This window comes from Mchenga conophoros, linkage group LG11, assembly GCF_057382185.1.
Source record: "Mchenga conophoros isolate Kocher_MC1m ecotype Shallow Benthic linkage group LG11, M_conophoros_male_GT1.1, whole genome shotgun sequence".
NCBI lineage: Eukaryota > Metazoa > Chordata > Actinopteri > Cichliformes > Cichlidae > Mchenga > Mchenga conophoros.
In genome coordinates this window covers 16,608,398-16,626,099 of record NC_140536.1, presented here as the reverse complement: position 1 = coordinate 16,626,099, position 17,702 = coordinate 16,608,398, and the positions used below count along the sequence as shown (strand labels likewise).

The 17,702-nt window shown below is 39.3% G+C and overlaps 1 protein-coding gene across 3 annotated transcripts in view; it reads left to right on the top strand.

The window, feature by feature from the left end:
- Positions 1-17,702, top strand: part of cdkal1 (CDK5 regulatory subunit associated protein 1-like 1) — a 253,646-nt gene that overhangs the window by 28,072 nt on the left and 207,872 nt on the right. For all 3 annotated transcript variants that reach the window (XR_014894368.1, XM_085291131.1, XM_085291130.1), the window contains exon 4: positions 10,723-10,807. Coding sequence is in view for 2 of the 3 variants with exons in the window: in XM_085291131.1 (XP_085147257.1) it covers positions 10,723-10,807 (85 nt within the window). In the remaining variant the exon portion in view is untranslated. The remainder of the gene's footprint in view (positions 1-10,722; positions 10,808-17,702) is intronic.

Here is a 17,702-nt window from a genome sequence, read left to right as displayed (position 1 = left end):
AACCACTGCTGTGGATTTCTGCTATTTAACAGAGTTGATGTAGACAGTGAGTCTGAGAGGACTGCAGTCTGGTGTATCTGAGGTGTGTCAAAAATAGAAAAACTAAAATCTGACATCTCAGCTGATGTAATTCGTACTAATTTGTAAGCTTTTTTTTCCTTTTCAAATCTAGTTTGGGATTTTCCAACCCTGAAGATCAAATATTTGAAAAAAGACGACTCAAAATGGATAAATTACTCAAAATCAATCTGAATGGAAATCTGTGTGAAGATCTTTTTTTCTTTGTGATTGTTCTTGTTTATTTTCTCCATAGCCCAGTAAAAAAATTTGTTTTCTTTAGCAGTCTGTACTGCTTTCAGTAAAGTTATTTTATTCATGTTTGTACTCTAAAGTGAGTGTCTTTTAACTTTATAGACACTAGGGCTGCCACAAACGATTATTTTGATAGTCGACTAGTCACCGATTATTTTTGCGATTAGTCGACTAATCAGATCATGCATCAATTGGACGTAAAACGTACAGCTTATTGCACCAGCAGCATCTGCTCTTATATAACTATCATTAGCTTACAGCTTTAAGTGTTTAAGATATGTGCTAACTGAAAATAAAGACAAGATGATAGTTTATTCAATTTTAATGACATTTGCAGATTGTTTCGATGGAGTTTAATAAACTCCTTGCTATCTAAAATATAACAGGACACCGGAGTAAATTCTGGAGCATCTCACAATTCTGATAATCAGCTGTCTGCTTGACATTTATTCAGCTGTGTAAAAACTACAACTTTAGTCTCAGCCAAACCGATTTACTCAGGAACAAATAAAATATTGAAAAAAGGCAAACAATAACATTTGTAAGTTATCTAAGTGACTTATATATCATGTTTAACCTGAGTAGCGAAAGACGGCCGTGGGTTTGAAAATGGTTGGCCCGGAGTCCGGTGTTCTCAGCCCCTCTAGTGAGCCTTGCCCCCAGCTAGCTATCGAGCTAGTGGGTAACAGACGTTTCCGAAAACGTCGGAGCGCTTTTGAAAATATGCGGTGTCTTGATAAACTGAGCAGATATTTGAGGTTTACATAGTTACATTCTCGCCTGAAAATATGTTAAACGTTTATTTTGTGACCCAGAAAGAATAATAAGAGTAATATTAAAACTAACTAGCTGCCGCCATTGTTGGAAACTGAGCTGGGCTGCGCTATGAATTCTGGGACACAGCTTCTTCTTCTTCGGGGTTTAACGGCAGCTGGCATCCTTGTACATGCAGTGCTGCCATCTTCTGTTTCAGTCCGTTATTACACTCTTAAATCCTACTACTCATTCCTGCGTCTTTTGGGATCTAGCTTCAAACGACGCGTCGACTATTAAAATGTAATAGTCGACGTAATCGTGACTAGTTGACAAATCGTGGCAGCCCTAATAGACACACATAACATAGAAAATCAGTTTATAGAGGGCTTGGCAATCTATAGTTTTAAGACATAAAATAAGGGTTGACTGGCCAGCAGAGAAGCAGGCTGTCTGATCTGATTTCAGTTTACGGAGATGCTGATGACTCTGTAAACTATATGCCACCAGCAAGCTTTAAATAACACATGAATAAATAGAGAGTTGGCCAAAAGAGGACAAAGAACTGATGCCCTGAGACGCTTTAGTAATACTGAGACACTGCGATTCTGTTGTGCACTAGTGTTGCCCTGTAGTTGCATCAGAAGATGAAGCAGTGATAAAGTTAGATGTGCCTGTGCCAGTTTTTTCTTTGGTTGTGCATCTTTCTGCTATTTTTATAGCTATTTTAAAAAAAATCCCTTTTAGTTTAGGGCTATAGCCGAAGATTGTTTCCGTTCTTGTTATTCTGCTGATGATTATTTGATTGTTTAATCTATTAAAAAATTCATTTGCTTTCTACCTTGTAATGAGGACTTTATGAAAAAGTGAATGTAAACGTAGGATCGCGTCTTACCACAGCAATATGAGCAGTTTCCTCAGTGTGACAGGTCTGAGTGCGTTGTGGGTAGCTGTAGTGTGTGTGTGTGTGTGTGTGTGTGTGTGTGTGTGTGTGCGCGTGTGTGTGTGTGTGTGTGTGTGCGTGTGTGTGTGCGTATGCAGTCAGCCAGCATCCCTCTAATGATAGTTGATTGCATTATCATCCACGGCTGAGTGGCTGCTCACCCTTGTAGATGTATGGACCAACTGCCAAACCCCAGGGCCTTCTGTCTGTGTATATGAGTGTGCGTATGTCTTGGTGTTTGTGTGGCTGTAGCTGTGTGCCAGTGCAAGTGCTTCCTTGTAAAATGTGATTGGAGGTGAAGCTCATAAGTCCTCTAAGAGCCATTCAGAATTTGCCACATCAGTAAGGCGCACACACACTCGCACTTGTTCCCCTAAGGAAAAGGAACCTTTTAGGCAGAAATGTTATCACCTGAGAATCAGCCTTGACACACACACACACACACACACACACACACACACACACACACACACACACACACAGCATGACTTTGTGCATTTGCGATTGTAGCTGTTATGTTTGTGCTTGTTTATCTGTGACTGTGGGATGTTGTAAAGTTGCAGTTTTGACACAAAGTGTCGAAAGAAACGATGAATTGACAAAAATGAAAACACAAACAAACCCCAAACAAGCTTGATTCAGTTTCCCTTCTGTTGAATTTGTATGTGTTTGTGATAGTGGCATGTGGTTTTCTTTCTGTGTGACATATTAAGACTGCAGTAGTGCCAGGATAACACAAGTCTAAATACATTAAAAGAATGTATGTTTGAAATATTTATTGTCCTGACAATATATTTTATGAAATATGCTTTAGTATTTAGTTTTTTGTTTGTTTGGAGGGAACATAAATAAATAAATAAATGAATCAAAAGGGGGGAAAAAGTGGGCTGTAGCCATATCTGTGCTAGGACATTATTCATGGCAGTGAGCTCTATCTGACTTCTGGGAGATGCATAACACGGTGGAGCGGGGTCACTGCCCCGCCCTGCCCTCCAGTCCACCTGTCCTCCCAGCCAGTACGCTTGGCATCCAGCTGTCCGGCCAGCCTATCAGCCAATAAGCCCATACAGGCCTTGTTAGCTCAGTCAAGTGTGTCCATTCACCCCAAAGCCACCCCTTGCCCCAGCACTCTTACCCCGATAGAGCACTACAGCGCCGTATCCCAAGGTCAGCATGTCCTGTGCGTTTTTGTGTGTGTGTCTGACGAGCAGTGGGGGCGGCAGAGGAGGAGAAAGACGATATGTTAGAGATGAAGGGTGCAATGGATGGAGGGTATAGGACAGAAATAACAAGGGGGAGAAGTGCGTGTGAATGTGGGGGTGTCTGTGGGATGGGGCGGAAAGTGGGTCATGGTTCAGTCTGTATGTGAAGCACCAGGAGCATCAAAATGACCCGTAGGGCTGCTGTCTGCCCCTTCTCTCTGTCACTCACACGCACGTGCACACACGCACGTCCCAGTAGCTCTCATGTATCATCTACCAGTGTTGAAGACCCGGGGTGGGTGGTTTAGATTTTTGTGGTCTAGAACACGGTTTCCAACTATTTTCTTTTTCTTAAATGTCTGTGTAACTGTATTCATATCCTCTGTGTTGGCTCACACAAGGACAATTCTTCTTTTCATTATTTGAAGGCAGCGCTAGCTTTGATAGCTGATCCCTGCAGAGGTATTTAATTACCATGTTAGCAATATTTGGAGGGACTGTTACTGTAAGTCTTGGTAATTCGAGCTGCAGTTTACACCACGACGTATACTTTACAGCTTTACTGCAGTGCATAAGTCGACATATGACATTTTGAAACCTACACTTACTGTGGTTTAGGATTTTTAGCATAGTTGATCCAGTTTCTTTTTTAGAGAGGAAAATATTAGTCATTTGTTGATACGGTGGTGTTGGCTGATAAATCAGATTAAAGTATGGATGTTTCATAGTTTCTCTTAGAAGGTACTCTGCAGCTTCTCAGTCTGCAGCCACAAACGCCACAAACAGAACACCCAGCTGATCCGAGCTGAGGAGGGCAGAGCGTAGAAGAGTAACCCACAACCTGTTGTCACAAAAAACAGCAACAACTGAGATCTTAACTCAGAAATAGCTCCACATGCCAAATGTTAATCTTTGTGTATTTGAAGAGGAACAAATAATGAGATCAGCTTTTTAAATGGTCAAATAACGATATCATTAAAGGTGTCAGTGTTGAAAACCCAGTGTTGGTCAGGCTCTACTTTTGTTTACATAAACGCACGGCATAGAAGAGCCACGTCGACAGGACAGGACTCGGCAGTTCATCTGCATCTAAAGGACAACAGACACTCTTTCGATGATGCCAACATTCACATTTTGGACAGAGAGGACAGATGGTTTGAAAGAGGAGTGAAAGAAGCCATCTATGTCTACTGTGAGCGACCATCTTTGAAGAGAGGGCGGGGCTTACAACACCAACTGTCTGCCATCTCTAATCCAGTTTTGAGATCCCTCCCCAGACACCTTAACGCCCACTCACATCCTGGGTCTTTTGACCTCAGTAACTCACATGATAGGGTGGGGCAAGGCTTCACAATGGGTTCATCTGAAACCTTGGCTGACTGTGACACACACCCGTTTTCACACCGTGGCGCGTGTGATTAGGTAGAGGATCAACAGGGGGTCCATGATCCTCTTGGGGGACACTCCCATAGGGTTTAAAATCTGGGACTCCCCACCAATTGCTCTTAGAACTGAAGAGGCTTCTCGGATGAGATCCAGATGCTTTTCTTTCCAAGCTCCTTAGACTACGACGACCTCAACGACTGAGAACCTTCACAGACCCACTGTGGAAATAGATTGTTTACCGCAACAAGCAAAACACTGAGACCGATCGCAAGTTCCTTAGGCTATACCAATAGGAAAACTCTGGATGAGGATAGTTTTAGCCTACTATAGCTGGTGAATTAGCTGAAAATGAATGTAAAGGGTTTTCAGTCATTTAATCATTTAGACCGGCAGATTAGTCGTCTAAGACCTGCTGAGTGGCCAGAATTTCAGTGTTTTCCTTTCATTTGTGTGTATACTTTAAAACATTTAGAATATGTAGAGAGGATTTCTATTTCTGTGTTCTCTTAACATTACCACAATATTTAAAAGGTACTGTTGGGTTGGGGTCCAAATTCTGACAATAAAATTATATAGTGCCTCAAAAAGAGTTTTTTAGCTTCACATCCTAATGAATTTTGAACCGGTCAGATACAAAATAAATGTAACTGTTTAATCTTGGTATGCAACACTGCTTTTGAAGACTGCTATGCCTCATCCTGGTAATATTGTAATGAGAAGGAACATACACAACATCCACAGCATAGATATAAGCCAAAGCTCTTAACAGGGACTTGTTTTACTTGACTGAAATATCAGGTAACAGCTAAAAATGAAGCTTGTGCTCCAAACCTGCAGTTTGTTAAAATACTTGTTTTTCTTTTCTTTTCAGAGATGATCCAACTCTTTATTGTTTACAAGAAATGTAAAATTGAAAGACCTGTGGCTGTTATGGCTCAGCATTGGCGAGGAGCAAATCATTTGTCCACATAATAAAGCAGTTTCCTGTACGCTAGAAGATTTTCAAACCAACATTTCTGGTATTACAAAGAGAATAATAATATAAAAGAAAACCATCAAACCTCTTGTTTAACTGGAGAAAATGTGGGCTTAAATAAAGTGGGTCATTTAAAAGTAGAAAACGGCTCTTTTTACAGTAAACAGACAATTTACAGTTAAAATTTACAGTTTTCAGTGGTAAAAACTGTAAGTTCCAGGCTAGTACTGGTAATTTAAAATGTATCCTTTATATCTAGAGTTCACGAAGCGGGCCATGCTGGCCACTGGTGGCCTTTTTATAATATACTTTTCATGCCACACTATAAAGTGACAGGACTAAAGTATCTGTTCAATTTCAGCTTGTCTTTTGTAGCCATTGTTGCAGAGTAAACCTCGCTAACGTTGACAAATGAACCATCCTCTAAGCACGTTGCTGCCCTCAGTTGCGCTCGCTCCCTAAATTGGCACTCAATCATGAAAATTTGGAGAGCCTCTGCTTTTCATTATGGTTAGTTTGCCTGTAAAAATAATATTGGTAGTGGAAAATGACTTCTTATACATATTTTATGTGCTTTTATATCCTTATTGTTTAGTGCAAATGTAATTAGGCCCTAATAGGAAAATATAAAATTTCTAATCAGTTAAATTTAGACACACAGACAAAACCACAGACATTTCTCATTTCTAAGTGCAAGACAACTGTCTGTTTACAGTAAACAAGTGAGTGAAATTTACAGTTTTCAGTTGTAAATTGGCACATCTGCATAAAGTACATGCGAGCATCGGAAATTACCGTATTCCCATTCTGCCTGTTATTGTTTGTGTTGCTCTGCTTTCTGACCCTGCAGCTGAGCCTACTGTCTGCTGCTCTGCGGGGTGCTGCGCACACCTGTGGGTAAATCAGCAAGAAATACAGTCATGTGCAAATACAGCAGAATTCATCATTTTGTAGTGTTTGTAAACCAAAAACATTTAAGTGTAAAGGTGAGCAGACAAATAAGACTCCGGCTCTGTTTCTAATCAGTTATGTTGATTGTGGTGGGTTTTGTGTTTTCATTTATTTATTTATTTATTTTTAAATGAAAATGTGTTCGGGTAAATTATCACCTGCCTCATTCCACACACGCTTTCAATTTCTCTCAGGATGACTCGTTTCTAAGTCAGTCCTACGCATTCTTTTATTCATTTTTATTCATTTTTATGTAAGAAACAATAACTTGCAGTCCCTTTTTTTTTCTCCTTTGATTTGGTCATTTTTCAATCCGTACTTACTTGATGAGTGCACCTGCTCCCAAACCTCCCATACATCATCTCCATAGGGAGTAGTGTGATTGAAATATGTTATGTATGACCCCGTGTATACGCCTGCACCCACACAGACACACACACACACACACACTGACCACAGGTGCTGCTTTTCTAATATCCCTGTCTCTCTTGTATGATTTGGTCTTAGGGTGAAGTTAGGGTGAGAGGCAGAGACACACACACACACACACACACACACACACACATGGCGTAAACAGAAATAACCTCAAGGTTAAGATTTAATCATTTGGGCCCTCTGTAGACGTACCGCACCTCCATTCACATACATAGAAATCAAAGCCAAGCTTTGTACACGTGCATGCACACAGGTCAATTTCTTTTTTTATATATATTGGGGTCAACGGTTTGGGATTGCTGGAATTTTTTTAATAGTATTGGAGAAACTCACAAACATACAGCCTAAAAATATCAATCTGTTGTGGTCAAATGGAAAACATTTCTTACACTGAACGACATATAAAACAGGCTTTTTATGTGCGTGCTGCACACTGAGTGAATAGCCATTATTACATGCTCTCTGTCTTTGTTTCTCATAAGATACAGATACATACATTTATGCACTTGCATATAACTATGGTTTCACCATGCAGGCCCTGATGAGTTTTTGTTTGGATATGCTGTGTAGAAATGTTGTTGTTTTTTTTGGGTTTTTTGCTCTTCCATGTGTTCTCTAAAGTCTAAGAATGGCACAAAGGCAGGAACAGCAGCATTAAACTTTTTACTTGTTACCCATTTACCCACTGGTGTCACCTTAGTCTAACTGGTAAAGTTATCATTCATGGTGTGAAAGCACAGGGCTGGGTTACAGATCTTTATGTTCTGCATTAGATAAGATAAGTCAACAGTTTTTGTGCACTTTCTGTTTTAAGGCATTGTCATGCCATGGCAGGCAAAAATAACCAAATGACTTCTGCGCCATTGGCTGCACCTCTGTCTTAATGCAAATGTATGCAAATGTGAAATTCCAGAGATTTTCCAGTAACACGATGACTTTGTGGTTGGAATTTATCGGAGCTTAAATGGTGACTAAGTCAAGGTTACCGTGAGAAAGCTTTTGCTTAGATTTGGCCAGCGAGACTAGAAAAGCGCTCTATAAAAGCAAGTCCATACCTGAGGATGAAGAGGCAGAGAACATACGCACGGACCCGTAATATTCAACTTAACAGAGGATCTAATGCAGACTTAATTTTTAGTCTGACCCTAGGAAATGTTTAGTGTCCTACTAAGTCATCTATAGTCTAAATTTGCACTTTGATTCACTGATTTAAAAAAGAAAAATTCCACAAAACATGATCTAAAGTTCAGCTGCTGCCTGCCATTTAATCCATAACTACATAAAACCTTATTTTGCAAATGTACAGTCTTGCATCTTTGAGATTCTGCGTCCTCTGCACATCTATGTCTGGTTGGCTCCTTGTAACAGCCAGCGCCTGTCTTCTATCGTCACATGGTTGATGGCAGTTACGCCTGGATTAGTTTTCAGTTAGATGAAAATGTGAAAGAAGAAGCAAAAGCAACTGTCACTGAGAATGTGACAGCGACTGTCAGGGCTCTGTTAATGCACCGCTCCCTCCGCGCCCTCTCTGTAAATGTTTAGTTAAATACAGCCTCCGTTTTCCAAAAATACAACACAATAAAGCGTCCTTTGACCCCAAACATCGTGTGATGTCATAAATGTGCCTTTGTATGTTAGCTTTGAGCTACAAGGTAATGCTTCTCCATTCAGGCTCATGTGATGTTGTATGCTTTTTCATTTGCTGTTCACTTGATCATTCTTTAAGATCATTTGTATTTTTAATCAATAGATTAATTTCAAAATAAAGGCCCGTTGCTAATATGATATATTATAATTTATAATGAGGAAAAAAGTCACTTTAAACCAAATAAATAAAAAAGAAATAAATCCAGGATGTGTACCATAATATTTACTGTAGTTGTTTTCTCTCTTTTTCCAGCATAGTTTTTGTCTCTGCACTAGCAAGCTTATTCTGTAGCTAGGATTGTTGTGTGTGTGTTTGCGTGTGTGTGCGTGTTTCTGTTAAATTGATGGAGAGCTTGTTATTGTTGGTCTGGAAAGCATCCCTTGGGACTGAGAGGAGAAAGCAACCACACAGCTGAGACCACTCTCACTAAAGTCCTGTGTGTGTGTGTGTGTGTGTGTGTGTGTGTGTGTGTGTGTGTGTGTGTGTGTGTGGGTTGCCTCTCAAATAAATGTAGGCATAATAAGAGCTTTTGCCAGCTGAACACTCTCTCTCTCTCTCACCTCCCCTCGTCCCTTCCCGTTATTCATTTCCCAATCATCAGCACAAATATACACACATTTGTAGCTTTAGGATTACTCATTATGTCTGGTCTTTCTATTATTAGTTTTGTCATTTAAAGAATTGATCACTCCAAACAGAAAAGCCCAAACAAACCCAAAACATGCTCGTGATTCATGCCCTACTGTTGCGAGTCATACGTAGTGCTTTTAGAAGGACTGTCTGTCTGTTTTGATGAGGCATCATTTAGTCAAACTTACTGTCGCATCCAGTCGACTAACAAACCTCAAACCTGCTGCATTTGTACATTTTAAAGATGTGGCGGTTTGCGTCTGTGCTTATGTGTTACTGAATTAATATCTCTGTTACAGATTGGTCATCATATTGAAATTTATTCTGTCTTATGTATTCAAAACTAGTGGCAAAGTGACATCATGAAGGTTTAAATTTTAACGACCTGGAATTTGAATATACTGAAAAATGTTGAATACTTGGTCACAGCATGAATGAGAGTGGAAATGCATTTGCATATATTTGTGTGGCACTATGAATAATTTAATAGTTGTTTCATTCTGGTTTACCCTTGGTGCAGAAAAAAAAATGGTATGTAGGCTGTTTGTTTGAGGCTTTTTTGTTTTAAATTGTTTGTTTTGTGAACTCTATTGACCGGTAGAGGTTACCTAAGGTACGCTGATTTTCTTTGGTAATTTTATTACATAAAACCACCGTATAGCACATTAACTATAATGCTGTGTGTGTGTGAGTATACTTGGCTGACGCAGGGAAGTAGATTTCCTGAAATATCTGGTTTAATGTGGCATAAAGGAGCAGCGCCCCACCACCAACGTGCCATTACATCCCCTCCAAATCTGTGTGTGACAGCTCTCCTGGCAGTGCTAAGATTCATACCATCGTCTCGAAGAGCACGTGTGTGCGTGCGTCCTGGTTAAACATGTTGAAATGATCTTAATTTTAAGCAACTAGGAGTTTATCTTGTTTGGCACTTGACACGAAGCTGGTTTTCAGCTTTAAAAATTTAGTTGTATACTTTGTATATTATTTATTTATATGTGTGTGTGTGTGTGTGTGTGTGTGTGTGTGTGTGTATATATATATATATATATAGATAGATAGATAGATAGATATAGAGAGAGATATCTAGATAGATATAGATATATGAAAGTGCAGAAAATGCTAAGTGGACACAGGAATCAACCATGTTTTGTCAGAGACACTTTTTCCAGTGCGCTCTAATTCTAGTTTTCACAACATAGAGAAGTGGGAATTTACATGGGGTTAAAATTACCGACACACATTGGATTATTTTGTGAGTACAAACTGACTCACTGTGGAATTCAGACGCAAAGGAGTTCCACCAGAGACTAATTAAGCACTTCTTCATCTTTTAGGATGCCATGTGCTTTGTGCTTGACTCATGTATATGACTTTCGGTTTGTTTTTTTCTGTGTGTTGGCTTCATCTTGGGTACTCATAACATTGTAATGCTACGTTTGCTTTTCCAGTCTGCAAAAATAAAATGCGTTGTCTCTCTTTGTAGATGACCCGACAGAAGCAGACGTGTGGTTGCTCAACAGCTGCACTGTGAAAAACCCTGCAGAGGATCACTTCAGAAACTCAATCAAGTAATGAAAAAGCACACAAACGATATGTATCCTTGTCTTGTTCGAAGGATCGTTACATTTTAATAGGAACTGGATAAAGAAGTGTTAGCTTTGCTTAGTAGGTCTTTTATATGGGGTTGTGATGGCTCATTTCTCTATCAGAAGAGTTTAAAATACAGGAAAAAAAGTAAAAAAATTTTAATTATAAGAAAAAAAGAATTAAAAAATAATATTAACACAAATTAAAAAAACTGGCATAGGTAGAATTGCTGCTCAACAGACAATCAGAAATGGTTTTCTACAAATGAATGTGTGCCAAAAAGATTTCCCCGCTGTAGCGTGTTTGTTTTGTTATAATAATTATGTCTTATATTACTAAATCTGAATCACGATCACAACTATGTGTGACAAGGGAGCACAATTCACTCATAAATAAATGAACATCTAATTGTTTTGTTAGAAAACGTAATCCAGGATCAATTTAACACAAATGAACTACAAAACATGGCATGTTTAACACATTTTAAGGCAAAATGCAGAAGCACTAAGTGCAGCCTTACTTCTCCCATAGGAAATAAGAAGGTAAGTAGCCCCCAGGTGCTGCTAATCAAATGCACTTGATTAAGTGATCATTAACAAGGGTGAGCACATCTATAAAAGCAGAATTTTGTCCCTTTTGCTGGTGTGGATCATTCAGATGATCGTAAAGGAAATGCGAACATTTTTTCCAGGAGCGGACATCCTGAGTTCAGAGCATGAAATTCTCATCGAAACTCCAAAAAACCTAAGAGGTACATCTGAGACTTCACAGCCTCAATTAGCATGTTAATGTACAGTTAGAAGAAGGCTGAAAAGTACTGTTTGTTTGCAAGGGTTGCCCAGAGAAAGCCTCTCCTCTCTGAAAAGAATATGGCAGCACAGCTTAGGTTTACAAAGTTCCATCTGAACAGACTACAAGACTTCTGGAACAATGTAGGTCTGGGCGATATGAGGAAAATCTAATATCACAATATATTTTTGGCTATAACACGATATATATATCACGATATTGGATTGCATTTTTTTTTTTTATACAGCGCTTTTCGAGACCCTCAAAGCGCTTTACAATTCCATTATTCATTCACTCTCACATTCACACACTGGTGGAGGCAGCTACAGTTGTAGCCACAGCTGTCCTGGGGCAGACTGACAGAAGCGACGCTGCCATATTGCGCCATCGGCCCCTCTGGCCAACACCAGTAGGCGGTAGGTGACGTGTCTTGCCCAAGGACACAACGACCAAGACACACAGAGCTGGGGATCGAACCGGCAGCCTTTTAAATCACCTCCCAAAACAAATTTTATTTGCAACCATAAAGTGCCTAAAATGCACTATTGCACTGGTATACTCATTCAAATTCACCATTCAGTGTTTTTTTTTTTTTTTTTTTTTCACTTTGAATTCAAAAAATCTGAATGAATTAAAATGTTTGGTTTTTTAAAAACATTTTATGGTTATTTTTCCCAGTCTGGTCGTGTATAAACATGCATGTGTGCCATGTAGAAGATTTTCTGGTTGGGAGGGGTAATGATGCATTTGCAGTGTGTGGGAGAAAGAAAACTCGCAGTGAATTACATGCAGACAGCTTAATGCCATGGCAGTTACTCGATGTATACTCAATGGTTACGATAAAGCCGTTTTAACCATCGTACATGGAAAAACTCGTGAGGCATCAAGTACATTCGATATATCGCCCATCCCTAGAACAATGTGTTTTGGACAAACGAGAACAAAGTGGAGATGCTGGTCATGATGCACAGTGCCATGTTTGTCAAGACCAAACACAGGCAATGAGCACGGTGGTGGAGGGCTGATGATTTAGGGGTGTTTTGCAGATTCAGGTCCTAGGCAACCTGCGGTCATTGAATCAACCATTAACTCCTCTGTATACCAAAGTATTCTAGAGAATCTTTCTGACAGCTAAAGCTTGGTCCACAGTGGGTCAAGCAATAGGATAATGATCCTAAGCACAGCAGCAAACCTACAACAGAATGGTTGAAAAAGGTGTAACGGCCCAAAGTCCAAAACTTAACTTGATTGAAATGCTATAACAGGACCTTAAGAGAGCTATGCATAAACAAATGCCTACAAATCTCAATGAACCAAGCCTAACATTTATCCACAGCAATATGAGACACTGAAAAGGTCATATGGAAACCGTTACTTTTAGTTGTTGCTAGTAGGAGGTTCTACAAGCTAGTGAATCCCGGGGTGTACTTAGAGTTTGTATTAAAATAATTGTAAATTTTGTGAGGACTAGATGGATTTTTACCATATTCTGACTAATAAAACCCCAGACTTGACAGAGGGTTTACTTTACCATGACTGTAGATCTTTAAACATCTTTAATTATTTCAAAATGTACCTTTTTACTCCAACGTGGACATAACTGTGATGCTTTTTTGCGAAAACCATTTTTCTTATGCATAATTTTGTGTGTGTGTTCTTTTTTACCCTTTTGCCCGGTGTCAATTTCCACCTACTCACTGTTCTACTGGTCTCTCTCAGCAATACACACACACACACACACACACACACACACACACACACACACACACACACACACACACACACACACACACACACCTATTTGCATAAACACAGAGAAATTAAGCTAACTGTTTTGCATTTTGATTAATTTGCCTCCATCAGGGGCGCACACACCTGGCGGGTATGTGCTTTTGTTTGCGACTCAGAACTTGGATTTTGCTACTAAAGGTTTTAAGGTTTACTTTGAGTAAGAAATCCAAATCCCAAATGATTTAAGCACACATATGTTTTTATGTCCATATACTGCATATTATTGCATGCGGTTTTAACCTTACCATGCCAGTGTGAAGAGGGAAAGTGGAATTAATGATCCTTGTCTAACATCAAGTTCGTCGTGTGAAATTAATATACACTTGAGCTTCTCTCCTGGGGCCTCTCGAGAGAGTGCAGGTTAACACGCTTTTGCTCTGACCTCAGCTGCTCCAGTGCATCAGTGGCCCACAGAGAGAACTAACAATAATCAAAAATACAACCTAATTAGATATCAGGGATTTTATTCTGGCTTAAATACTCAGAAAATTGAGAAAGATTTTAGTTATTGTTTGTTATTATGATATTCCTTTATTTTCTTTATTGCCCCTCTCATTACAAACCGACAACACACAGCATGGAGCACCAGCTGAATTTCTGCACCAGCCAAACAAAAGAGCTGAGCCCCAGTTAGCTTCACTTTGTTTTTAGATTTTACTCTTTTAGATTATTTGCATTTTGGGCTAAATCAGGCTAAAGCTTTAATTTATTATCTGCCACATTTTCATTTTGGTGGCTGAATTATTGCAATTGAATAACTTCTATCAAGGGAATATTTCAAGAGCCGAACAGTTTTACTTGGCCAACCTGATCAGTGCAATCTTCATGCTCCAGCTGTCTCCTGGTGCTCGGTTCTTTCATTCCTTTTGTTATGGCATTTTTTTTTTTTTAAATAATGCTTCGAATTTGCCAATTGAAATGCACGAAATAACAACACACTTCAGGACTTTGAAATGTCTTCCTCGTTCATGCTAGAGTTTTTCTTAGACTGGAAAATCACCCAGCTGTAATGCTAATGCAATTAATGCTCTATTCACTGAGAAGGACAAAAACACTCACACACAGATGCACACACGTACACAGAAGAAATGGAAAAGTTTTTCTCCCTTTCATCATTTGCAACGTGCAAGATGGAGACACAAAATGAGGGGGTACGGGATGTGAGTGAATCCAAATGCCGACATGTCGTTCCATTTTGTTCTTTTCCCCAAGAATTATTTTTTTTCTTTGCCTTCTCTTTGTATGATGGACAGAGAGAGGGGGGGGGAAATGAGAGGAGGAGACAGGCACACGAGCTGCCTCGTGCTCAGTCACACGGTAGCCCTTACGCCTGCGCCTCCTGGTACCACACACTCACACTCAGACTTCGCACACACTTGCATGGGCTGGGGCAATATTTCTGTTCAGATAGTAAGGTCCATAGTTTGTTTGGACAAAGACGGTTTTTGTAGTTTTGCCTCTCTGCAACACTGCACTTGATTTAGACCTCGGTGGATATCAGCGAACACTGTAGCCACTTTCAGCTGTTGCTTGTTTGTGAGTCTCTGCCTTCCGTTTTGTATTTAAAAACTGAAAAGCTGTTCTGTTGGGTTCAGATCATGTGACTTGGTGTAATGTCAACCTGGTGGCCCATTTTGTTGCTTTGAGAAACTCTTGGATTGTTTTTGCTGTGGGTCGTTATCCATTTGCACTGTTCAGTTTTCCAGCATTTGTCTGAATGTGAGCAGAGTACAGTCCTACACACTTCTTAATTCATTCTGATACTTCTATCAGCACTCAGAGAATCAATCAATAGTTCCTCTGGCCTGTGCTATGCTACACATCATGAGCTTGCTCTCTCCTTCTCCATACTTTTCTCTCCCCATCAACCTGCTTCAAGTTAATCTTGGTTCTAATGATGGCCTCCTGCACGTGCATCTATTTGGGCCTCATATTTAAAATTATAGTGAAAAGCTATAAAATACAAATTCAACACTTTGGATCATCATTTGATCATTTCGTTTGCCATTAAATAACAAGGGAGCAGGCCTCATTCGGCCATTAAACTGCTTTTCTTAGGGCCTAACTTGTTGTACCAAAATGTAGGTTATTTCATTTCATATGAATTCTTAAATTCTGCTTTGTGATAAGTTGACTTGTAACCTTGATAAAGTATGTACACTACCAGTGGAAAGTTTGGACACACCTTCTCATTCAATGGTTTTTCTTTATTTCTACGACTTTCTACATTGTAGATACAAACTGAAGACATCAAGTATATAATGCAGGAGAAGAAATGGATAAATAAATCTAAATATGTCTTATATTTTAGATTCCTCAAAGTAACCACCCTTTGCCTTGTTGACAGTGCTGAAAACCCCTGGCCTTCTCTCAATGAGCTTCATGATGTAGTCACCTGAAATGGTTTTCACGTGTGTGCCTTGTCAGGGTTCATTTGTGGAACTTTTTGCCTTCGTAACGGGGTTGGGACCATCAGTTGTGTTGTGCAGAAGTCAGCTTGGTACACAGCTGACAGCCCTATTTGGCAACTGTTAGAATTCATGCTATGGCAAGAACCAATCAGCTAAGAAAAGTGAAACTCAGTCCATCATTACTTTAAAAACTGAAGGTCAGTCAGTTGCTAAAACTCACAAACTCATCAAACCCTGCAAGAAAACTGGCGCCCCAGGAAGGAAGACCAAGAGTCACCTCTGCTGCTGAGGATAAATTCATCTGAGTCATCAGCCTCAGAAATCGCAAGTTAACAGTGCCTCAGATGAGAGCCCAGATAAATGCCACACAGAGTTCCAGTAGCAGACACATCTCTACATCTACTGTTCAGAGCAAACTGAATCAGGCCTTTATGGTCAAATAGCTGCTAAGAAACAACTAATAAGGAAAAACAACAAGAAACACAAGGAATGGACATTGGACCAGTGAAAATCTGTGCTTTGGTCTGATGAGTCCAAATTTGAGTTCTTTGGTGACTTCCTCATGAAGCTCATTAAGAGAGCACCCAAGAGTGTGCAAAGCAGTAATCAAAGCAAATAGTGGATATTTTGGAGAATCTGAAATATAAAACACATTTTGAGTTATTTTACACTTTCTTGTTTACTACATAATTCTGTATGTGTTCATTCATAGTTTTGATGCCTTCAGTGAGAATCTACAATGTAAATAGTCATGAAAATAATGGAAAACCATTAAATGAGTAGGTGTGTCCAAACTTGTGACTGGTAGTGTATGTGTGCATGTCTGAATTTCAACTCTTTACCAGCTAATCATTGGTGTTAAGCTGGTTTGAGCATAGATTTCTGTAAAAAGTAGATAGCTAACTCACTATCCGATCTAAAAAGTGTTAGTCCAAAGGACAGCAAGAAAAGTGAAAACCAGTCCACTGTTGGAATGACTGGTAGAGAGGAGTTACTCCATAAAAAGAAATGCGTGGCCACATTTTAAGTTTAGTAAACACGATACAGGACAAAGTAAAGTTATAGGCAAATATTGCTGCTTTACAAGGAAACATAGCCGACATCCTAACCTTGTCACAAAATATGCCAAGTGCCTGTCACAGGAAAAAGTGAAAGAAACCCGAGGACTTGTTAGCCACAGCTCTGCACTGCACAGGTGCCTGCTCGCTCTACTCCACATGGTAAAAATGTAATATGTTAAAAGACTTTGGCAGGAAGAGTAAAACAAATCAGAGAACTTGAGTCATAAGAAGTATAATGTGAAATATCACTTATATAAAATTAATATTCACCAGTGAAAAACAGGCTGAAATTAAAATGTGCACTGGGAAATCTGAGCAGCTGTCTACTTCAAGTGTCTTCTAATATACAAGACAGAATGGCATCTACTTGACACTCAAAGCAGCCAGTGCCTTAATTATGCAGTATTGTAGGCTTCAGCACAGTTTTATTAAAATATGAACATTTTAATATTTACTAAAGTGTCATTCGAGAGGCATTTGAGAACAGTATCACACGGGTTATTAAGGTCCTCAGTGACCTTTCGCATTGACAAAGATGAATGAGAAATGCATTATTTGTTGCGTTGTTACATTTGTTACAATCGAAGATCACTAGCGTATTGATTTTTATATAAAAACAAAGGAAAACATTAAAGGTCCCTTAATTAAACTTGGTCCAAATGTATGTACACCTATTAAATATTTCCTAAAACATAGATAAATTGATTTTTATAGGGGTAAATGTGACAGTTAATTGTGATATATAGTTGTGTACTATCATGTGTAAGAGGAAAAAGCCAAATGAACACCGGCCAAACATAAACACACACATTATCGTGGTCACA